Source organism: Aquarana catesbeiana, linkage group LG12 (genome assembly GCF_042186555.1).
Source record: "Aquarana catesbeiana isolate 2022-GZ linkage group LG12, ASM4218655v1, whole genome shotgun sequence".
Taxonomy (NCBI): domain Eukaryota; kingdom Metazoa; phylum Chordata; class Amphibia; order Anura; family Ranidae; genus Aquarana; species Aquarana catesbeiana.
This window is the reverse complement of record NC_133335.1, coordinates 18,754,421-18,778,216: the sequence shown is the minus strand read 5'-3', so window position 1 is coordinate 18,778,216 and position 23,796 is coordinate 18,754,421. Positions and strand designations below refer to the sequence as shown.

Sequence of the window (23,796 nt, the reverse complement as noted above, 5' to 3'; positions counted from 1 at the left end):
TTGCTAATGAACATCTGAATGATTCAGAGAAGGACTGGGTGAAAGTGTTGTGGTCAGATGAGACTGAAATCAAGCTCTTTGGCATCAACTCAACTCACCGTGTTTGGAGGAGGAGGAATGCTGCCTATGACCCCAAGAACACCATCCCCACCATCAAACATGGAGGTGGAAACATTCTGCTTTGGGGGTGTTTTTCTGCTAAGGGGACAGAACAACTTCACTACATCAAAGGGACGATGGACAGGGCCATGTACCGTCATATTTTGGGTGAAAACCTCCTTCCCTCAGCCAGAGTATTAAAAATGGGTCGTGGATGGGTTTTCCAGCATAACAATGACCCAAAACACAAGGCCAAGGCAGCGTATGTATGTGCGTGTATATGTGTGTATGTATGTGTGTGTATATGTATGTGTGTATATATATATATATATATATATATATATATATATATATATATATATATATATATATATATATATATATATATATTATAAAATGTGTATCTACCCCTCCACATTACACCATACATAACACCCCCACGCTATATATACATCCTCCTCCACATTATACTGGATTTATATATTGCCAACAGTTTGTGCAGTTCTTTACAATCTAAAGGAAGACCGTACCATTGCAGTACAATAAGATGCAAGAGGGCCCTGCTCATAGGAGCTTACAATCTAATAGGGAGGGGCAAGCGGTACAAAAGGTAACAACTGGGGCATGAGCTGATGGGATGACTTAAGCATTCAGTTGCTAGTTGGAGGTGGCATAGGCTAACCTGCAGAGATCCATTTTCAGTGATCGCCTAAAGGGCAAGGGTAGGAGATATTCAAACAAAAATTACACCGCTCCAATTAGAGACTGCCACTCACATCTTGTGATTTCCCCCTTGGTGGGTACTCACCACCATCATACAACAATATAGAGCAAATTGGCTGCACACCACACTGTAGATGCTTTATCCTTCCTTCCTTCCATATATCAGCTGAAGATAGCACACATGCTAGTTCTTAATCCTAGCCATTGCCAGCTAAGTTTTAGAGATTTAATTTGAGGAATTGGTATGACATCCATGCTATGTCAGTAAGGAGACTGAGATAAGAAGTAGAGAGATAGATTTGGGTGTCATCAGCATAGAGATGGTACTGGAAGCCATGGAAGGTTATCAAGTGACCAAGAGAGGAGATGTAGATAAAAGGTGTCCAAGAACCTTGGGGGACAGAAAGGAAATGGGTCCAATAACAGAGCCTTGGGGGACTAAAGGGAAATGGAGAGGAGGAGACTGAGTTATAGGTGACACGGAAGGAGTGCTGTTATAAGCTGAAGGCAGTTGAGGTAAATGGGAGCAAGGAGAGAGGTCCTAGGTTGTTCAGGTGGGTGGAGTCCAGTGAGGGCTTTTTAAGTATTGGAGTGCTTGCTTTTAGAGGGGAGGGGAAGGTGCCAATAGAGAGGGAGAGACTGTAGATGTGAGAGAGCATAGGATAAAAGAATAGGGTGACCATAGTAGTTGCGGAGGAACAGGATACGGGGGGCAATTGGTTAGGTGGGCATCTGAGATAAATTTGGTAACCTCTTCCTCTAAACTCAGGTGTCGTCTGCCTGCAAGGTTGTAACGGTTGGGGCCTGATTCTGCATGTAGTTAGAGGAGCAAGTACCTCCAGTGAGGATGAGAAGGGACCTGTTGTAAACAGAAGTGGCCAGGTTAGGCCAGGACTGGGGGAGAGATTTTATCATAGAGATGGTCAGTAGCAGAATATAAAAGCAATGGTTTAAAGTGGCAAAAGTTTCCGAGTAATCCTTTTGATGCTTGGATGGATAGGTGGTTGATACTGTGAAAACTGATGAGGTTTTGATCATAGGAGGAAAGGGGGTGGTGGTCAGGTTGCCAGGAATGCAGAGATGGGAGATTACCAGGTCAAGGGTGTTAACATTGGAGTGAGTGGAAGTTTGCGTCCATTGTGTTTGGGCAAATCATGATTAACAGGCATGCTAAAATCACTAAGAATAATAGTGGGTATTTCAGAGGAGAGAAAGTAGGGTAACCAGGCAGAGAAGTCATCAAAAAATACCCTGTTTCCCCCAAAATAAGATCTAGCGTAACTGTCGGTGATGGCTGCAATATAAGCCCTACCCCCCAAATAAGCTCTAGTTAAAGTCCTTGTAGGTTTTATTTTCAGGGTAGGGATTATTTTTGGGGAAACAGGGTAGGGCTTATTTGGGGGTAGGCCTTAGGCTTAGGGTTATTGCAGCCATCACCGACAATCGCGCTAGGTCTTATTTTCGGGAAACGGGGTACCTGTAATCTTTGGAGAAAATGGACAAATACAGTGGGTCTCAAAAGAGGAGAGGTAGGGGTAGGAAGGACTTGAAAGGTGCTCTGTGGGGATAGAAGGAATCCAACTCCACCTTCTTTCCGACCACTGGGTCTGAGGCCACCATGGGAGAGGGATGCAAGAGAAGCAGAGTCAGATTCTTGAAGCTAGGTTTCAGTAATGGCAAGTAGAGATAATGAGAGATAAAAAAAGTTGTGCACAGATAAGAGTTTGTTACAGAGCGGGCAATCCAGAGGGCACACACATCTTACATACCCCCCCCCCCCCCCCGCGTTACCCCCTCACATTACAACATACATACACTTCCCCACCCACATTTTATATGAATATAATTTTACACACATACAGTATCTCACGCGACACTGAAGAAATTACACTTTGCTACAATGTAAAGTAGTGAGTGTACAGCTTGTATAACAGTGTAATTTTGCTGTCCCCTCAAAATAACTCAACACACAGCCATTAATGTCTAAACCGCTGGCAACAAAAGTGAGTACACCCCTAAATGAAAATGTCCAAATCGAGCCCAATTAGCCATTTTCCCTCCCCAGTGTCATGTGACTCATTAGTGTTACAAGGTCTCAGATGTGAATGGGGAGCAGGTGTGTTAAATTTGGTGTTATAAGACAGGATACTGCTTTTTTGCTCACAAGGCCTCCCTGGCCATCAAATACCAGGAGGGGGGGTTATAAACTCCTCACGTTGGTATAGGACTCCAGTCAAGTTGCACAAAATATACCCGCAGATCCCAAACAAATGTTGGCGCTGTGGGGAATCGGTAGGGACCTGCAAGGTACCTGCTGTGGTAAATAGTGTCCGAAGTGGAGCTTGAGGATTTGGAAGAAAACGTAGTCAGGCAGGTCAAGTCGGCAACAGATCAGGCAAAGCGGTACAAAATCTAAATCCAAAGAATGGTCAGGCAGGTGGAGGTCATACACGAGCTGGCGGTGAAGTACCGAATCAGCAGGCTGGAGAATGGTCAAGAATTCAGGCGGAGGTTCAATAGACGGCGCTATCAATTCATCCAGGGAGCAAGTCCAAACAAACGAGCACTGAGTAACAGGAAGTGCTGCTATTTAGGGGCTGCTTAATTGTACATTGTCCACAGGTGGGGCTAGTGAGTCCAAGGCAATGCATCAAGCTGGGAGAACATTGCAATAATTCCAAAGCTCCTCAGTAAGACTGCAGCTGTGGGACCAGGAACATCCCGGTTCAAAGACACCCAAGTACATGACAGGACCTTTTGGGCCACCGTGAAATCTATTATTAAAACACTGACCGGAGTATCACTGGGAAAGAACCCGGCAGCTTACCTACTAAATGATATCCCTATGTCTATTAAGAAATATAAGAATTCTTTATTGAGGCATCTGCTTACAGCAGCTAAGGCCTGTATTCCAGCCTTATGGAAAAGTGCATGTGCTCCTACCATTTCACATTGGAAAACGAGAATCGCGGACATTCAGGTTATGGAGATTCTCACATGAATATTGAAGGAGCAAGACTACAAAGGCTGGACGATCTGGGCTCCCTATTTTTCTATAGGGACCAGACTTCACAGCCACTGGAGCATCCCGCGAAGTGATTCGGTCAAAAGAGCTTTCCCAACCACCCTCTCTTCTCTTCCCCCATTGCCCGCGCCTTTTTATCTCCCTTCTTTTCTACCTTTCTTTACCTGCTTCTTCCTAATTTTCCTCTATACGTTATTCTCCAGGGGTTTGGTCATTGTGCCTACCCTCTTCATGTGTTCCCCCTTTTTAAAAAAAAAAAAAATGTGAAAATGGGGAATTTGTCAAAAACCATGGTCAGCCATTGGAGATTCTGCACTGTTTATTTTTTAAACTGCAGAAGCTTGTCATCATATGCAAGAGGTGCTCCTAATTGTTGTGCTCTACCTGTATTATGTAACGCCATGGTATTTTCTTCTGTTTTTGTCTCTGTACCTTTTTAATACTGTTGATTGCACATGGTTTTGTAAAATTCCTTGACCTATAAATAAAGAATTAAAAAAAAAAATTACTGGTCACTGGAAGTTCAACATGGCACCTCATGGCAAAGAACTCTCTGAGGATCTGAAAAAAAGAATTGTTGCTCTACATAAAGATGGCCTAGGCCAGTGATGGCGAACCTTGACACCCCAGATGTTTTGGAACTACATTTCCCATGATGCTCAACTACACTGCAGAGTGCATGAGCATCATGGGAAATGGAGAACATTGGCACCCCAGATGTTTTGGAACTACATTTCCCATGATGCTCATGCACTCTGCAGTGTAGTTGAGCATCATGGGAAATGTAGTTCCAAAACATCTGGGGTGTCAAGGTTCGCCATCACTGGCCTGGCCTAGGCTATAAAAAGATTGCCAAGACCCTGAAATTGAGCTGAAGCATGGTGGCCAAGACCATACAGCGGTTTAACAGGACAGGTTCCACTCAGAACAGGCCTCGCCATGGTCCACCAAAGAAGTTGAGTGCACGTGCTCGGCGTCATATCCAGAGGTTGTCTTTGGGAAATAGATGTATGAGTGCTGCCAGCATTGCTGCAGAGGTTGAAGGGGTGGGGGGTCATCCTGTCAGTGTTTAGACCATACGCCACACACTGCATCAAATTGGTCTGCATGGCTGTCGTCCCAGAAGGAAGTCTCTTCTAAAGCCCTAAACAGTTTGCTGAAGAGAAGCAGACTAAGGACAGGGATTACTGGAACCATGTCCATTGGTCAGATGAGACCAAGATAAACTTATTTGGTTCAGATGGTGTCAAGCGTGTGTGGCGGCAACCAGGTGAGGAGTACAAAGACAAGTGTGTCTTCCCTACAGTCAAGCATGGTGGTGGGAGTGTCATGGTCTGGGGCTGCATGAGTGCTGCCGGCACTGGGGAGCTACAGTTCATTGAGGGAACCGTGAATGCCAACATGTACTGTGACATACTGAAGCAGAGCATGACCCCCTCCCTTCAGAGACTGGGCCGCAGGGCAGTATTCCAACATAATGATCCCAAACTTAGGGGTGTACTCACTTTTGCCAGTGGTTTAGACATTAATGGCTGTGTGTTGAGTTATTTTGAGGGGACAGCAAATTTACACTGTTATACAAGCTGTACACTCACTACTTTACATTGTAGCAAAGTGTCATTTCTTCAGTGTTGTCACATGAAAAAGATAGAAGAAAATATTTACAAAAATGTGAGGGGTGTACTCACTTTTGTGAGATACTGTGTGTATGTGTGTGTGTGTATATGTATGTGTGCATGTGTATATATATATATATATATATATATATATATATATATATATATATATATATATATATAACCTTTTATTATACATGCTATATGCACCCCTACATACATAACACTATGTACAGTATAACTTCCCCTCACATTAAACCATATATATCTCCTACATTACACTATACTCACTTTACACATGTAGTGCAATATTCAAAGGTGAAGGGGGGATGAGGAGGCATATAGTGTCATATTAGGTAGTGGGAGGGTTTATATTGTGTAAGATATATATGGTGTAATATTAATGGTTCGGAGGTTATATAATCGCAGGGTGAGGAATTGTGCAGTATTGAAGATAGTTGGTTTGCAAACCAGTTTTAGAAGGCTGATTTCTGATTGCAGCCATATCTATTCATTGGAATAGAAAAGTAACTAGCCTGTGTTTGTTTTTTTTTTTTTTTTTTTTCCCCAGGTCTTGGAGAATTATTCAGACGCACCGATGACCCCAAAACAGATTCTGAATGTTATCGAGGCTGAGGGGCTTAAAGACACAAAGTGAGTTTAATGTTAGAATTCCTGGCATAGAGCAGAGTACCTGCCCCCAATCCCACCTTAGTTCACCTCCTGGATAATAATATTCAAATAGTGACTCTCCAAGTCTGTATCTGCCTACGTTTTCTGTTGGCTCTCCTTGGACCAGTCTTTTGGGGCGATTAGAGAGCTGACAAGGAGCAGATTTTTTTTTTTTTTCTTTTTTATCTGGTGCATTCATTGCAGCACAATGTAGAAGTATATAGCTGTGTGCAGACAGTTCATCCAGTTTTTTTTAGTGTTAATGTGATCACATCCCTTTAGCACCTGATAGACTATATACATGTACAAGCTATTGGGATCTGAGCACAGGTTTGTCTTTCTGTTGTATTGCAGGTCAATGGCCAGACCTAAACCGTGTTGCTCTCCCCCATTTTGTGTCTTTTTGCCCCAGGTTGGCATTGTGTCCACCGTAGCATTTGCAGTGGCAGAGTAGGACTGGCCATAAGAGGGATTACTTTGACGCAGTTGGCCAGCTTAAACATGTATAGCAATATGTGTGAACTAAATATCCCTACTTTTATTGCAAAGTTTGCTAGAAAGGCTATGTACTGTAGCAGTGTGCAGAGTTGGGGTCGACCGATTATGTTTTTTTTTTTTTTCAGTGCCGATACCGATGCTTCTCAGGCTTACCGTTACCACTGGTTCACCCAAGAAACGATCTGGCGGTGCAACCAGCTGCTTCCATAGGCGAAAGTTAACACTCTCTTTGATCGACTCTATGGTCTAGAAAGACCTGAGCGATTGGTCCAGGCTGGAAGAAAAAATAAAAAATTAAAGGGAAAGATCAAAATTTAAAAATTTTTTTTTTTTTTTTTTTTTTTTCCTTTCTGATCTTTTGCCTTGAAAGGTAAAGGAGATATTTGGGGTTTTTAGGACCCCATATCTCTTCATAAAGAGGACCTGTCATCCTTATTTCTATTACATTAGATGTTTGCATTCCTTGTAATAGGAATAAAAGTGATCCAAAAAAAAAACTTAAACAGTGTGTAAAAAAAAAAAAAAGTTTTAAGGTGCCCCTATCCCTTCATGTTGGCGCGCAGAAGCAAACACGTCGTAAGTTGCGCGTGCATATGTAAACGGTATTTGAACCACACATGTGAGGTATCACTGCGAACAAGAGCAATAATTCCAGCCCTAGACCACCTCTCTAACTCTAAACTGGTAACCTGTAAAGGCATTTAAAGCACCGCCTATGTAGATTTTCAAGTACCATAGATTGTCGCCATTTCACGAGCGTGCGCAATATTAAAGCGTGACATGTTAGGTATCTATTTACTCTGTGTAACATCTTTCACATTATTCAAAAAAATTGGGGTCACTATTTGTTTTTCTTCTTTCTTGAAGAAAATATTACGTTTGCTAAACCTCTGCGCAAATACAGTGGGACATAAAAAATTGCAACATTCGCCACTATATTCCCCTAGGGTCTGTGCTAAATAAAATGTATAGTATTTGGAGCTTATAAGTAATTTTTTTGTAAAAAAAAATAAAATTTTTAACTTGTAAACAAAAGGTGCCAGAAAAAGCTTCAAGTGGATATAATTGTCATAATTACAAATCAAATACGTGAAGCAAAGTCATTATTTGCACATTTAATGTCCATGTCATGTCACTAATGTGTGTGTTTTTTTTTTTTCTTCCTTTCTTTTCTTTCCTATATAATATTCGTTGGCATCTACAGAAGGTAAGAACAGTTGTAAGGAAAATGCTTCCTCCCCCCCTCCTAACACCTATGCTGACTATCCTGTATAAAAAAACATGCATATACTTACCTATTTTTCAGCCTGCTCCGGTCATGTGATCCCTGGTGTCCACCAGTGGCGGCGGCTGCAGGAGAAAGCGCTCAACAATGGCTGGGAATTCCAGGAGCAAAGATGTCACCCATAGGATTTTATGTCCGAGCCTTTTGCGGCACTACCTCCTCTCCCCTGCAGCCGCCACTGACTGACACAGCGGATCCATATCACATGACCGTACCAGAGCGGGCTGAAAATAGATAGGTATATACATATTATTTACTGACGTTAGCCAGCATAGGTGTTAGGAGAGGGAGGGGATCTTTTTAAAACTAGTAAGTCTGGGATTCTACTTTAAGTGGATCATTAGTCTATCCCCCCCCCCCCCCCCCCCCGCATCCGCTGCTACCATGGGTCATTACATTTTTAATTAAAACATCTTTGCCCTTCTGAAGCTTCCCTCTAACCACTTTGCATATTATTTTATATATACTGTGATTCTGGACTTGCCAAATATGCTGCCAAAATCTCCCTCCACTGAGTCTGGCTGCATCCATTTTAACTGTGGGCAGCTGAAGCTGCTGCCTGTTCACTTCCTGGATTTGCACAGAGGCACACCTCCAGCTCTGCAGCTTTCATTGGCCCTCTTATGACTCGCCCCCTCCCTTCCTGGCAAACTCTCAGGGGAGTGAGTGAGAGAGAGAGCTGTGCATGATGTCATAAGCCTAGGCTAATGACCAGAAACAGGAAGTGGGCTGTATAAGGTATATACTGGCAGAAAAAAAATATTTTACTATCCAAAGTTAAAACAACAAGGGCAGAAGATTTAAAAGATGAAAAAAATGAGTGAAGTTCCTCTTTAAGTGTCACAGAAGGAAGCCCTGAACCTGTTTGGCTTCAGAAGTCACTGCTCCGGGATCTCATGGTGGCTGGTCATGTGACCAATTGCCTAGATCAGGGATGGCGAACCTTGGCACCCCAGATGTTTTGGAACTACATTTCCCATGATGCTCAACTACACTGCAGCGAGCATGAGCATCATGGGAAATGTAGTTACAGAACATCTGGGGTGCCAAGGTTCACCATCACTGGCTTTGACAATGACGTGTTATCGTTGCTGGAGAAAAGTCTGACTTGCCAGATATTATTCCTCTTTAGGTGAACCTACCTTTCATTGCTCAGTGACAGTAGAATCCTGGGGCAATGGTTTCTGCAATGAACCTGTGGAATTGTTTTTTATGTTTGTGTGTGTGTGTGTGTTGTGTTTGTTTGTTGTTGTTTTTTTTTTTTTTTTTTTTTTATTATTCACCACCTTTATTGCTGAAGGAACTTATTTAGTAAGTGTGAAACGCTTACATCCTGATTCAAAGAGTTAAAAAGTGATGAAGCCAAGGACAGCCAGGGAACTAGTATTTTCAGAAAATGTCACCAGTAACAACCTATTTTACAGATTATATATTTTTTTAAATCCCAGTGCATGGATGTGGCAAATTAATAATATTATTATTATTCATAATAATTACTTTTTAATTATTGTTTATAATTTATATTATTATTTTGTGAACTGACATAATTTTTATTGTACAGCGGATCGTCCCCACTTGCCTGCTTGAATGCCATGCTACATTCTAACTCCAGAACCCGAGAGGCTCTTTTCTACAAGCTCCCCGGACGGATAAGTCTGTTCACAATGAAGGTGAGTGCGGTCTGTGTGTAGCGCAGTTTTGCTGTTTTTGGCTGACGCATGCGCAGTAAGGGCCTATGATCATAGTGTGGGCACATGGGCGGAGGCACAGCGCTTGATACATGCCCCTACTGCGCAAGCGTCACCTGAGCACGGCACCAAGGGGTATGTAAATATATAGTCCTTTCTGGGGGCATGTACCTCAATGTGGTTTCCAGGGAGATAGCAAAGTAAAGAAGTCACCCTATAGGCGCAATCTCCGCACATCACACTTTCAAAGGCTGATTTTGCTGTAAAAGCTGCAAGGCACTGTGTTACTTTAACAATAGCACGGCCGTGCGACGCTGTACCCAAATAAAATTATCATTTTTTTCCCCACAAATAGCTTTCTTTGGGGGTATTTGATCACCTCTGCATTATTATTATTATTTTTTTTTTGAGCTATAAACAAAAAAGACCGACAATTTTGAAAAGAAATACCAATATTTTTCACTTTGTTAAACATGTCCAATGATAAAATAAAAAAATAAAAGAATTAAGGCCAATATGTATTCTGCTACATGTTTTTGGTAAAAAATAACAATATCGTATATTGATTGGTTACGTGAATGTTAGTGTCTACAAACTAAGGTATACATTTATGAATTTTTATTAATTAATAAATATATATATATATACATACTAGTGGTGGTGATCGGCGACTTATAGTGGGACTGCGATATTGTATCGGACACTGACACTTTGCGGGAACCACAGACCCTAATACAGTGATCAGTGCTAAAAATATGCACTTTCACTGTACTGACATTGGCTGAGAAGAGGTTAAACCTCTAGGGCGATCAAAGGGTTAACTGCGTGCCTGGCCAGTGTTTTTGTGTACTATGTGTGCTGCTTTTACTATGGGAAATGTATTGATTTTACTTTCTGCTTTGCAGCAACGCAAAATCCATCCCCCCTCCCTCCCCCCTCCTTTCAGAACGGAGATCTGCCTTGTTTACCGATGATCGGCGGGTGCCGGAGGACATCCAGTCCAGTTGCCCGTCATCCGCAGATTGGCTTCTGCTCAGATTAATCACAGCAGAAGAGGCCAGCCGACGCCCGTGCAGGCGGACATGCAGAATCGTGTTTTTATATATATATATATATATATATATATATATATATATATATATATATATATTTGATTCTGAACAGGAGAGCCGCCCTGTAGCAGTAAATCTGCTATGGGGCGGTCCTGAAGTAATAAAGGACCAATAGGGAGATAAATCTTGTTATCCTGGCCATTAAGGGTTAGAGCTTACTGTAAAGAGGAAAGGAAGTCCTTTGCTGACACTATTGTACATCTTTCCTATCATAGAAGAATGCGGTGCAGTGGTCTCGTGTGCCATTGCCTGATGATGGAGACACTGAAGACACAGCAGATGAAGAGAGCAGCCAATGGAACGAGACCAATACAGGAGCTGCAGGTAACCATACTGACGAGGGACGCTACATGATCTCTTTATCTACATAGGCTCCATATTTCCAGAACCTGACCGCCTCTTGTCTTCGCAGTGGAATCCTTTGGAAGCGCGTCCTCTTCCCAAGAGTCTAACGTCAGAGAAACCAGGTCCTTAGTGCAGGTAATGGCACTGTGCCGGGAACGGGTGATATTGGGGGGGAGGGCGGGGCAGTCTTTTCTCTGTGACCCTGAGGTGCTCATCCTTTAGGTCAATAAGCAGAAGAGAAGAAGTGGAGTTTTAATGCCTCGTGTCGTTTTGACGCCTCTGAAAGTCAATGGGGCCCATTTACCATCAACCTCTGGTAAGAATTTTCATGTCTAACTCCAGTCAGATGCATACAAACATACCATTGGGTGTAAACTTTTGATCCATGGTGGCATTCCCATGATATATTAATTTTGCCACAAAGGTCCCTATCTGATGTCTTCTGTTTGGGGACATCAGTAGTGGCACCTCTACCATAGTCCTGCATATGTAGTTGCCCACATTGACACTCATTAACTGCTACAAAGTATCCATCCTTTTGGTATAGAAACGATTTTGTGGTTGGGGGAGAAGCCCTCCTAAAAGGTAGAGCAAGGACGCAGAGCTCCCTACTACATAAGAGAGAGAGAAGAGATATCGGGGTTTATTAAATGTTTTTTCCAAAATGTTCTCCAGGGATAGAGATACTACGGAAATCCCCTCTGAACATTAGTCCAGGTGGGTTGATTTTAGACAGCGCCTGTCTTTTACAAATCAGGTACTTGCCACTGCCTGGGGTCCAGCGCGGTCTTCTGGTCTTAGCGCTGTGGGTCTCCAGCACAGTCATTATGTATACGGGAGCTGACTGTGACTTCCTGACGAGTGTGCAGCCTTCTGGGACATGTGATGTGTCGCACGGTGCGTGCCTACCGACCCCCCCCCCGTGAAGTCCGCATAATGCAGCTTCCTGTGATAGGGAGGCAACAATGCTGCACTGCTCCTGAATTCAGAGCGGACTTGCCACTCTCCTGTAGGCTGTTGCCTGCTTGGGCTACAGTGGGGGTGAGGGGCGTGGCTATCGGCATAATTGAATTGAATGTGAACAGCAATTGGCCACACCTTGTACCGCCCCCACTGACTCCTGATTTGGCTGCCCTGCCTCTGTTGATGAAACCCTCCCACTTTGAGCTGCAGTGTCCGGGAAGGGGGAGCATTAGAGACTCCTAGTAAGGAAGATTTGGCTCAGTCGGAGAAGGTAAAGGAATGTTTTGTTAAATGTATTAATTCTTGTGTGTTACATAGTGACTGGACTTTAGAGTGTCATACAGAAGCCTTTATTTGTACTTGTTTCTGCTAGCTGATGATCTGTGTTGTGTCTCCAGGCTTATCTGCCCGCCGTGTAGAGAGTGAATCCTCCAGTAACCGAAGCATAGGGGGCAATCTGACATTTCACAGGCGTGCAGCACTGAGTGGAAATTCCACACATCATCTCAGAAGTATGAAGACTTCCCCGGTTGCAGGTACAGCGGAAATTTTTATTGCTGTTATGACATAAAGTTTTATTTTTTTACAAAACAGTCTCTCCCACCACAATGAATCATGTAAAGAAATGAGTGCTTGCTTTAAAGGGACTCTTCTGTCTCGGCACAGGGCAAGTAAAGAAGAACAAAGAAGAAGAGATTGATTTCGAAACCCCGGGCTCTATTCTCGTCAACACAAACCTTCGCGCTCTGATCAACGTACGGACGTTTAATGCCCTCCCCCACAATCTTCAACAGCAGCTGCTGCTTTTGCTCCCAGAGGTGGACAGACAGGTAACCTCATTGGCTCTTGAAAATGGACTTTTAAAGTGATTATATAGTCTCGTGTGTTTTTTTTTTTTAATTAAAAATAACAAACCTGTTATACTTGCCTGCCTTGTGCAGTGGATTTGCACAGAGCAGCCCAGATCCTCCTTTTCTCGGGTCCCTCTTCGGCTCTCCTGGCCCCTCCCTTCTGTTGGCTGTCCCCACAGCAAGCAGCTTGCTATGGGGGCACCCGAGCTGAGTCGCAGCTCCCTGGTTCCATTCAGACATGGAGCTGTGGCCCGGCCCCGCCCCCTTTCTATCTCATCTCGTCCTATCTCATTGGCTGACTGACTTTAATTGACAGCAACGGGAGCCAATGGCCCCGTGCTGCTGTCTCAGCCAATGAGAAAGGGAGTCCCGGACGGCTGAGATACTCCTACAACGTTGCTGGAGCTCGGCTAAGTATTAGGGGGGCTGCTGCACATAGAAGGCTTTTTATCCTAATGCATAGAATGTATGAAGATAAAAAAAAAAAAAAAAACCTTCTGCCTTTACAACCACTTTAACCCAGAACCCATTATTTTTTTTTTTTTTTGTCCTTTTGTACGACCATTCTGCGGACTACTTAAAGGGGAGGTCAGCTTAGTAGATCAGTGTCCCCACCTCCATAATAAATTGCAGCATTACATTAAAGCCAAACTTCCAGGCTGTGCCCACATTGCACGTGTGAACAACTTGTTTTGTCCAGGGGAGGGGAGAAAGCTGTTTACTCACCAAATCCTTCGCTCCAGCAGCAAACCATGCTCCCCCACGATCTAGCAGTGGACTGTTCCTGAAGTCCTCACATCCAGAGCAGGTCTATGGGCGTGATGACATCAGGAGCAGCCTACTGCACAAAACTGGGGGAGGGCGTTCCTGTGCGGGAGATGGCAGGAGCCTTGGGGGGGGGGGGCTGCTCTTGTGTGGGAGGCGGGCCACTCTTGTGTGCGCGGGAGGTGGCTGGAGCCTCGGGGGGGGCTGGCTGCTCTTGTGCGGGAGGTGGCAGGAGCCTCAAGTGAGGGCCACTCTTGTGTGGGAGGTGACTGGAGCCTCGGTGGGCTGCTCTTGTGTGTGCGGGAGGAAGCTGGAGCCTTGGGGGGGCCGCTCTTGTGTGTGCAGGAGGCTGCTGGAGCCTTGGGGGGGGTGGGGAGCTGCTCTTGTGTGCGCGGGAAGTGGCTGGAGCCTCGATGGGCAGGGGGGCTGTGAAATTTTAAGATATTTAGCATTTCCTGGTATCTCAGTAGAAGGATGGTGACTCCATCACCTGGGTGCTGCATGAAGAAAGGCTTGGGAGAGGGAGGCTCGATGGCTGTTTTTTGGGAGGGGGGGCGAGCACTATATATTCCCTTGTTAACATCACTGTGTGTTTTCTTCCAGGTCACTTCAGATGGGCAGATGAAGATGAGTGGAAGTGCCCTGAATAATGAGTTCTTTGCCCATGCCTGTCAGAGATGGAGGGAGAGGCTGGCAGATGGTAGGCAACTTTCACACTCTGCTATAAAGATTTAGTGATTGCACATAAACACCTTCCCATTGATCACCCGCTACTCAGTTAAACCATCAGGAGAGACGGGAGGGATGAAGACCGCGTAACACGGGGCGGGGAAAATCTTTAGTCCTGTGTAAGCTCCATGTGACTGCACTGGGTACCTAAGCAGCCAATCACCAGCGTGATCTCCTCCTCCTCCAGAGTGGTCTACACTTTCACACTGAGGCGCTTTTCAGGCGCTTTCATGCTAAAAAAGCCCCTGAAAAGCTCACGAAAACCTATTTCCATTAAAATCAATGAATGCTTTCACAATGGGGCAGTGCACTGGCAGGGCGGTGAAAAAACGCCCCTCTCCATTGAAATGAATGGAAAGATTTTTTTAAAGCGCCTCAAAAACTCTTCAAAAGCGCTCAGTGTTTTACTGGCAGTTTAGAAGCTTCTCAGTGTGAAAGGGGCCTTAGGAGCAGAGGGGAATGGGAGTTTGTCAATTGCTCCCTATACCTAGAAAGTACCATGAACAAAGCCTATCCCTCTTTAGTGTGTACTTGTCTCAATCCACAGCACAAAGTGCCATTACTATCTGCTGCCTTGTCCCTCTGCTATCAGCACAAATCTCTTCTGAAGTTTTCCTAAAGCCAAGAGAAAAATGGTAACGGGGGAGAGAGCTCTAGTGCACATCCTGTAATTGACAGCCTCAGCTCTTTTCCTGTGTGCTGCCATTCAGCTGTCAGAGTTCACCTCACTGAGCTCTTCAGATTGTGACTTCAGCTCTCCGCCCCTTTTTTCCTGAACTCTGACAAGCTTTAAAATTCAGCACTTTGGCTGTAGAGAATACTGCAGATAAACAGGTACAACTTATGTGGTAGTATTTGTTTTTTTTTTCTCCTGTGTATCACCTGAGGCCAGTCACTTCACTGGGTATATGGAAGGGTTTACAACCACTTTAAACATGCAGCATGTCTGTATTCAAAGAACACAACACACAGCAGCACGTCCTTAAAAAAAAACCTTAAGGATGTAATGTGTTACATCGCAGCGCGGGAGCACAACACACAACAACCTGCATGTTCTGTGCACTATAACGTGCACCCGCTCCAATGAACGGGGCCCCCCCAAGTCATTCAACACGTCTACAAGGAGCTGACAAGATTTCCATTGTCCTATGACAGTGATGGGGAACCCAGATGTTTTGGAACTACATTTCCCATGATGCTCTTGCACTCTGTGAACATCATGGGAAATGTAGCTCCAAAGCATCTGGGGTGCCAAGGTTCCCCATCACTGTCCTATGCTGAGCTGTCTGTAACTGTCTGTCTTTCCCTGCAGGTGAGTTTACGCCAGAGATGCAGCTGCGAATGAGACAAGAAATGGGCAAAGAAAAGAAAATAGAAGATTGGAAGGAGACGTTTTTTGAAGATTTTTACGGGCAGAAGTAAGTGGCTATATTGCATTGATCAGTTTCTGTTATGTTTTCATTGTGCTGTGGAAGTTCCTGTACCTATTGTTCATTAGATGACCATTTTTACTCCTCATTGGGTATATGGCACTGTGCGTTTAGAGAAATGGATTGATGAGTCTTGTGCAGTATCTGCTCACAGTATAAAAGATTTCACCAGTGTGTTTCGACACTTTTTAAGAGCCTCATTCTCAGTGATGTCACCGATCTCTAGTGAATGGATAGGCTGCATTCTCAGTGATGTCATAGGTCTCTAGTGAATGGATAGGCTACATTCTCAGTGATGTCATAGGTCTCTAGTGAATGGATAGGCTGCATTCTCAGTGATGTCATAGGTCTCTAGTGAATGGATAGGCTACATTCTCAGTGATGTCATAGGTCTCTAGTGAATGGATAGGCTGCATTCTCAGTGATGTCATAGGTCTCTAGTGAATGGATAGGCTGCAGTCTCAGTGATGTCACCACTCTCTAGTGAATGGATAGGCTGTGTTCTCTAGTGAATAGATGGGCTGCATTCTCAGTGATGTCACTGGTCTCTAGTGAATGGATAGGCTGCATTCTCAGTGATATCACCGCTCTCTAGTGAATGGATAGGCTGCATTCCCAGTGATGTCACTGGTCTCTAGTGAATGGATAGGCTGCATTCTCAGTGATATCACCGCTCTCTAGTGAATGGATAGGCTGCATTCTCAGTGATGTCACTGCTCTCTAGTGAATGGATAGGCTGCATTCCCAGTGATGTCACTGGTCTCTAGTGAATGGATAGGCTGCATTCTCAGTGATATCACCGCTCTCTAGTGAATGGATAGGCTGCATTCCCAGTGATGTCACTGGTCTCTAGTGAATGGATAGGCTGCATTCTCAGTGATATCACCGCTCTCTAGTGAATGGATAGGCTGCATTCTCAGTGATGTCACTGCTCTCTAGTGAATGGATAGGCTGCATTCTCAGTGATGTCACTGCTCTCTAGTGAATGGATAGGCTGTATTCTCAGTGATGTCACTGGTCTCTAGTGAATGGGTAGGCTGCATTCTCAGTGATGTCATAGGTCTCTAGTGAATGGGTAGGCTGTATTCTCTGCTGAATGGATAGGCTGTATTCTCGGTGATGTCACTGGTCTCATTCTCGGTGGTGTCATGGATAGGCTATTATCCCATATGGTAAGTGCACACCGTTTTCTCAATTATTTTATGTGAAATGTAACACTTTTGCCTGTATTTTGTAATTGTAGACTTGGACTGTCTGAGGACCCAGGTTCTGACCCAGAAGAGAAATGCAACCCTCCCGACTCCACAAGTGAAGCTCTGCAGAGGACCACCCCAGAGCCTATTCATGTTGAAGAATCCCTTCCAGATATTCGGGGCAGACTGCGGCGGAGCATGTACAGAAACCGAGAGAGACTCCAGAAGACCCTTCCAGTGGCTTCTAAAGCAAGAATTTCTTCTCCTCCACCACCACCTCCTCCTCCTCCTCCCCCTCCCAAGAAAGCTGAGAATGTCGGCCCAGCTTCAGAGGACAGATTGGCCCCTGCGGAAGTTGTAAACCTTCCATCCACTTCCGACAGGGTCCCAGAGCTTCATCCCGAGAACAGCGAGCAGAAAAGGAAGATTGCCGATCCAGATAGCTCCAGCCCCTCCCTCGAAAAGAAGCCGCGGATGGAACAGCGTCAGTCCTTTCGTAACACAATTACAAGTGTTCACCCAGAAAAGCCGCAGCCCACCAAAGAAGAACCAAAAGTCCCACCAATCCGGGTATGGGTAAAACTTTTTTTTTTTCTGTTACGTGCTTGGACCAAAGATAGTGGGGACACAGCAAGGTCCAATTCCAGTGCGGGCAACTAGTTTAAAGGAAACCTGCCATTTAAGTGGTAATAATGACAGAAATGGCCTTTAATTTGTCAGTCAGTTACATAAAGTTCATCTAAATTTACCAGTCCATCTAACGCTATGCTCTCACGACAATGCTGCTGTCAAGGGTTGACCCCATTGCTTCTCCTCCATAGAGGAGCCGCCCCAAGACAGGAAGTATGTTCAAGGGAGAGAAAAGAAGTGATACCTGGTGCTTCACATCCGTGTGGTCCTAAGGTGGTTATCAGAGTGGCAACCTCAGCCCGGAGCGAAACGTCTTAGAAACGTGGCCTGATTGGAGTCCAGGCTGAGGTTGCCACTCTGATCACCATCAATGCCATAGGACCATACGGATGTGCGGCACCAGGGATCACCTTTTTTTTTCTCGAGCTACAACAGGAACCAGGAGGGGCTCCATCACTCTTAGCAGCGAAAGTGGAAGAACCCACATACATACCCCACAACAACTGAGTCTGAGCGGCACACCAAGATACCATGGGTCACAGGAAGTATGTTACCAGCCAGATCACAAGGTGAAAATAAAGGGAAAGACCCTTCCCAAATAGTGTCTCAGTGTCCAATATTTGCAAGATTCAAGGCTTGCTCATCATTAGATTTTTAAATTAAAGAACTACAAGCTATGTGGAGAATGCACAAAATACACATGATCATCTTTGCTATTAAATAATGTGCAGTTCAGCTGCTCATAACTGTGGATGTTTTTGCTGGACCTTTGATTTAATTTATCTTTTTTTTTTTTTTACCTTTTGCAGATCCAGCTTTCTCGCATCAAACCTCCCTGGGTGGTTAAAGGTCTGCCAGCTTACCAGATCTGTCCCCGGATCATCCCAAACCCTGATCCCCCTGGGTGCCAACCTACTTCCTGCTCACCTGCTGACAGTCAGACCAGTGGCCATGACCTCCAGACCTCCATTGGTGGCGGCGGCGGCCCGGGAGGAGGCCACAGCACCAGGGCTAAGCACAGACATCGCAAGAAGGCAGCAGATTGCTGCAGAACACAATTACTGCCGTCCGCTACAGTGAGAGATTCAGCAGACAAACCTCAAGTTCCTCGAGTCAAAATCACTTGGACTAACAGTTCCCCGGAGGCCAAAGAGCATGGTCTCTCTGGCGCCATGACCAAAGAGTGGCATGTCAATGAAGTGGTCGATGGTGATGTCTCTGGTGTCTCATCTTTGGATTACTGTAAGGATAAGAGTTGCGATAAAGCTACAAATGATGATACTATGGATGGCAAAGGGGAAGAAAATGTAAGAGTCGGCCGGCCGGCTTCCGTTCTTGTGGATTCCGCGGGGCAAGGGAACTATCTACAGACCGAATCCGTGTCTTGTGTTCTCGGTGACGTGTCCAATACTTTTCAGAACAGAATTAAGTCTGTTAACCCGAGTTCAACTGAAAAGGATACTAACAGCGTCATGGATTGCTCACAACCAGACCTCCAAGAGTCCGTTGTTGACCCTCAATTTTACGAACCTCAGCCAGCCAGCACCTCAACCGATAACCAACATTGGGACTGTGGAAATCATCAGGATGATAATGAACCTGTTCTGGAGACTGTCCCTTGTAAGTTGGTCAACGTATCTCACGTTTTGGATGTACGGGAGCCAAACGAGTCTGACTTGTTGGACAGCGTTAAACAAAATCAAACATACAAGTTGACGGGGTCTTCTCACTCCCCGTCCTATGACACATGTGAAGGTGCACCCATCCAAACCACAGATTTATCTTCTCTGCATACGGACGTGAACGTTGTGTTCAATGTTGGAGATGATTTATCTCCCAAAGGTCTGAATGACTGTCTCAAGGATTCTTTACCCCTGGTAGCTCCCACCGCTGTAGAAAGTGAATTCCCCATGGAGCAAGTGTCGGCGTGTCCAACTTTCATCTCCAAAGATGGATTTTTTTTGGCAAACACTGGCGAAGAGTCCCCGAGATCTTGTTCACACCCCAGTGTCCCAACTCTGGGTGAAAGGGTTGTATATAAAGGGAGCACAGGGAAGCCTATTCCTCATAGTATTGATCCACCTACCTTCTTGGAACTCTTCCATGGTGAGGTATTTTGTGGTGGAAAAGAGCAGCATTTGCTAGCTAACGATCCAGAGTCCGTCAGCAAGGATCCTCTGCTTTTGGACTTGCCGTTTGTCCCGTTTCCCAAGGAGGTCGATGTCCGCGTCGAGCTGCCGGTAGATTTGTTGTCGCTGTCCCCGCCAGGCAAATTAAAACACACGCTATTCGGGAGGCTGACGACGCGAGCGCAGGATGTGGCGTCTTACCGCTACTCGGCCGGGGTGCGCCTCTCCTCCTTTCCTGGAGAATACGCGGTGACCGGCGAGGCCTCCTTGTCCGTGGAAGTCTTCGCCAAGCATGATAGCGGGGAGCACGTGTCGTTTCGGTGCAGCTTCAAAGCCATGACAGTTTGCGAAGGGTGCGGAGCGTTCTATCACATCGACTGCATAGGCCCCTCCAAGCTTTGTGATTCGTGCCTTGTCATAAGATAGTAAAAAGATCGCCCGGGACTTTCAATAGTACATTGTCTGTATTTTCATAACCTCGGAGCCCCGGAGGTGATTTAATATTGTATAATGCTTCATTTTGTTAGACTAAACTGCTGATGATGATTATTATTCAGCTCTTATTGTGATACAGATCCTGTTGAAGGGGCAGTAAGGCAAAAGAGCTAGTTACTGGTTTTATAAAAGTTTTTTTTTTTTGCCTTTTCTTATTGGTCATTGTCAGACACAGAGCGCCAATGGGAAAGGTGGTTCATTGATAGTTGCAAACTGAATTTTAGGATGGATACCCTTTTTTTTGCAAGGTAGCGCCAAGACCAACAACATATGGCAACCAGTCTGGTTCTGGTCTACAGCAGTTAGCATAAAGAATGGTTGCTATGAATAATGTCTTTATACTACGTTTTTTCGGCAGATGTCTTGAGCTTTTAGTCATTTTTTGAGGACATCTTGTTTAAAATGGTCTAAATTTTAGAAACAAGTGAATTGGCTGTTTGAATAAAACACACAGGCTTTAATTTGGTTGCATTCATGAGCCTCACAGGTGTTCAAAAGTCCTTTTCAAGTTTTCAGAAGTTTTTTGCCCCTAAAACCACTTTTATCTTTTTTGTATTTTTTCTTTTCTAGTATATTTTTGAAGATCCAAAGGTAAAACCAGTTAATCTCAGATGACAAAGACTTTTCAGTTTTGGGCGTATTCATATTTTGCCGCATGGCTCACACTCCAGCACTGTCACAAGGTCTTACTGAAGTAGGGAGTCAGGCTATAGCAGGCCTGTCCATGTCTAGCCATTGTTTTAGCAGAATTTTGTAGGGATGGGTCTTGTTACTCATAGTGGTCAAATGACATCTCCCCAGTTGGCTCCACAAAGGAGACTGTTGTTTAAGCAAAAGGAAAGGGGTTGGGTGGTTTTGTATTTTGCCACATGGCTCACAAGTCAACAATGTATCAAGGGTTTTACGGAGGTTGAGAGTTGGACTGTAGCAGGCCTGCCCATGTTTAGCCATTGTTTTAGCAGAATTTTGTAGGGATGGGTCTTGTTCTTTGTAGTGGCAAAATGGCGTCTCCCCAGTTGGCTCCACAGAGAAGGATTTCCATCTAAAGGTAAAACCAGTTTGTGTCAGTTGACACAGACCTTTCGGTTTTGGGAGTTTTTTTGTATCTAGCCGTATAGCGCTCACGTCAGCAATGGCACAAATCTTACTGGGGTCGACCTTGTTACTCGTAGTGGCAAAATGGCGTCTCCCCAGTTGGCTCTACAAAGAAGGAGGCTGTTGTTTAAGCAATAGGAAAGGGTTTCCATTCAAGGCTAAAACCAGTCTGTCTCAGATGACACAGACCTTTCGGTTTTGGGCATTTTTGTATTTTGCCACATGGCTCAAACTCCTGCAATGTTACTGGGGTCGGCAATTGGGCTATAGCAGGCAGGCCTTTCCATGTCTCGCCATCGTTTTAGCAGAATTTTGTAGGGATGGGTCATGTTACAAGTAGTGGTCAAATGGTGTCTCCCCAGTTGGCTTCACAAAGGAGACTGTTGTTTAAGCAATAAGAAAGGGTTTACTGTTTTTTGTATCTAGGCGTATAGCGCTCACGTCAGCAATGTCACAAGTCTTACTGGGGTCGACCTTGTTACTTGTAGTGGCAAAATGGCGTCTCCCCAGTTGGCTCTACAAAGAAGGAGACTGTTGTTTAAGCAATAGGAAAGGGTTTTCATTCAAAGGTAAAACCAGTTTGTCTCAGATGGCGCAGACCTTTCGGTTTTGGGAATTTTTTTTTTATTTAGCTGCATGGCTCACACATCAGCAATGTCACAAGGGTCTTACTGGGGTGGAGAGTTGGACTATAACAGACCTTGTTACTCGTACTTGGCCAAATGGTGTCTCCCCAGTTGGCTCCACAAAGGAGGAGGCTGTTTAAGCAATAGGAAAAGTGTTGGGCGTTTTTGCATTTTACCACAGGGCTCACACTCCAGCAATGTCACAAGGGTCTTACTGGGGTCGAGAGTTGAGCTGTAGCAGGCCTGCCCCATGTCTAGCCATTGGTTTAAACAGAATTTTCTAGGGATGGGTCTCGTTACTCATAGTGGCCAATGGTGGCGTCTCACCATTTGGCTGCACAGAGGAGGAGAAAGTTTGTTGTCAAGCAATAGGAAAGGGTTTCCAGCCAAAGGTAAAATCAGTTTTAGTTGACCTTTTCGGTTTTGGGCGTTTTTTTCTTGTATTTTGCCACATGGCTCACACTCCAGTCTCCCCAGTTGGCTCCATGGAGGAGGAGAAAGTTTGTTGTTAAGGAATAGCTAAGGGTTTCTGGATACAGGGCCATCAGGTCCCAGGTGTAGAATGAAGATGAAAATGTTGGCAACCATGTATGTAATTTATTTTTTTGGCGCTTTCTTGTGCAGAGGAAAAGTGGAGCTAAAATGACCAATTGGGTGTGAGATTTAAATGACTTAGCGGTTGAAGGGTGGCAAAAATCATCATAAGATTCGTTTTTTACCAACCACCCTCCCCTCCCCCACCCCCTTAAGCTGTAGGCAGCAGACCGGGGGGGTTTACATGCAAAATTGACCTGACTTGTAGTGAACAGCGGGCAGTAAACCCGCCAAACGCTACATATTCAAGTCAGTGGGGAAGCGTGGCATACGCCCCGCAAAACGCGGTTGTGGTTGCATCGCTTCCTCGCCGCCTGTTGTAGCCTCTGGAGCTCAATCCAAACAAGGGTCAGGCTTCATTGGCAAGGGAGATTACACGCGCGTCTAAATCTACCCTTAAAATGTTCATCAGTCAGAAGGAAGTGGCTATGACGTTGTTTAATGCTGCATTAAAACTAAAACTGTTCTTTCAAAGCTTCTCCTGGTATAGAAACCTATTGGTTTGACTCACAATTTGGGAGTCTCTTTGGTGCCCTCCCTGGGCACATGATCCAGCAGAGGAGAGAAGACGGTGCTGTTGTGTTACTAAGGATTATGGCGTTTGGAAGAAAGACTGGTGGGACGGCTGAAGGATGAGGCCCGACCCTCATTTTAGAGTCGGGCAATACTCGTAATAAAAAGGTGCTTCTATAAATATAAATGCAGTCGTTTGCAGAAAACTGTTGTGTAAAGTTTAAAAAAAATGTTGTTCCAGGTTTTTATGTTCACACTTTTGCCTCTGTGGTGCACGCAGCACTCCCGGTGCCACGTCTCTGTGGGGTATGCACAGTATTAATAAAGTGTTTGTTTTTTTGGATTTCTTTTTTTTTTTTTCCTCCACTCAGTCACTCTTGAAACGTTACTGCCCCTTCAACCTCCCCAGCACAGCTCAGGAGGCAGCTGGAAGCTGTGCGGGGTGCTTCCCCCCAGCCGTAAGGCCTGTTACACGTGGGCTTCAGCTTGTATTGGAGCGGTGTGAACAGTAAGCTTTGACAAAGCTCTTAACGTTCCACTCAGCTGCAGTTTTTGTAAATGTTGAACGCAGATCCTAATGGGAGTGCTGATTGCCACTTTAAACGAGCTGCTAGCAGGTTTCAGCACTTGCTAGCAGCTTGCTTAAAGTGGAAGTCAGCACTCTTATTGGGATTTGTGTTCAACATTAATAAACTGGATTTGAATGGCGCTTTAAAAGCT

At 44.8% G+C, this 23,796-nt stretch overlaps 1 protein-coding gene across 2 annotated transcripts in view; it reads left to right on the top strand.

Annotated features, from left to right (window-relative positions):
• The window catches only part of ASXL1 (ASXL transcriptional regulator 1), a 29,271-nt gene extending 5,831 nt beyond the window's left edge, over positions 1 to 23,440 (top strand). Inside the window, exons 2-12 of one of the 2 annotated variants that reach the window (XM_073607288.1) lie at positions 6,035 to 6,117; positions 9,480 to 9,588; positions 10,934 to 11,042; positions 11,131 to 11,198; positions 11,286 to 11,379; positions 12,425 to 12,562; positions 12,693 to 12,856; positions 14,246 to 14,342; positions 15,684 to 15,789; positions 17,045 to 17,564; positions 18,434 to 23,440. In XM_073607288.1, the coding sequence (XP_073463389.1) occupies positions 6,035 to 6,117; positions 9,480 to 9,588; positions 10,934 to 11,042; positions 11,131 to 11,198; positions 11,286 to 11,379; positions 12,425 to 12,562; positions 12,693 to 12,856; positions 14,246 to 14,342; positions 15,684 to 15,789; positions 17,045 to 17,564; positions 18,434 to 20,179 (3,234 nt within the window). In that variant the 3' untranslated portion in view covers positions 20,180 to 23,440. Of the gene's footprint in view, positions 1 to 6,034; positions 6,118 to 9,449; positions 9,589 to 10,933; positions 11,043 to 11,130; positions 11,199 to 11,285; positions 11,380 to 12,424; positions 12,563 to 12,692; positions 12,857 to 14,245; positions 14,343 to 15,683; positions 15,790 to 17,044; positions 17,565 to 18,433 lie in introns of those variants that run through there. The other variant, XM_073607287.1, reaches the window with a different exon arrangement.
• Positions 23,441 to 23,796: the final 356 nt, after the last annotated feature.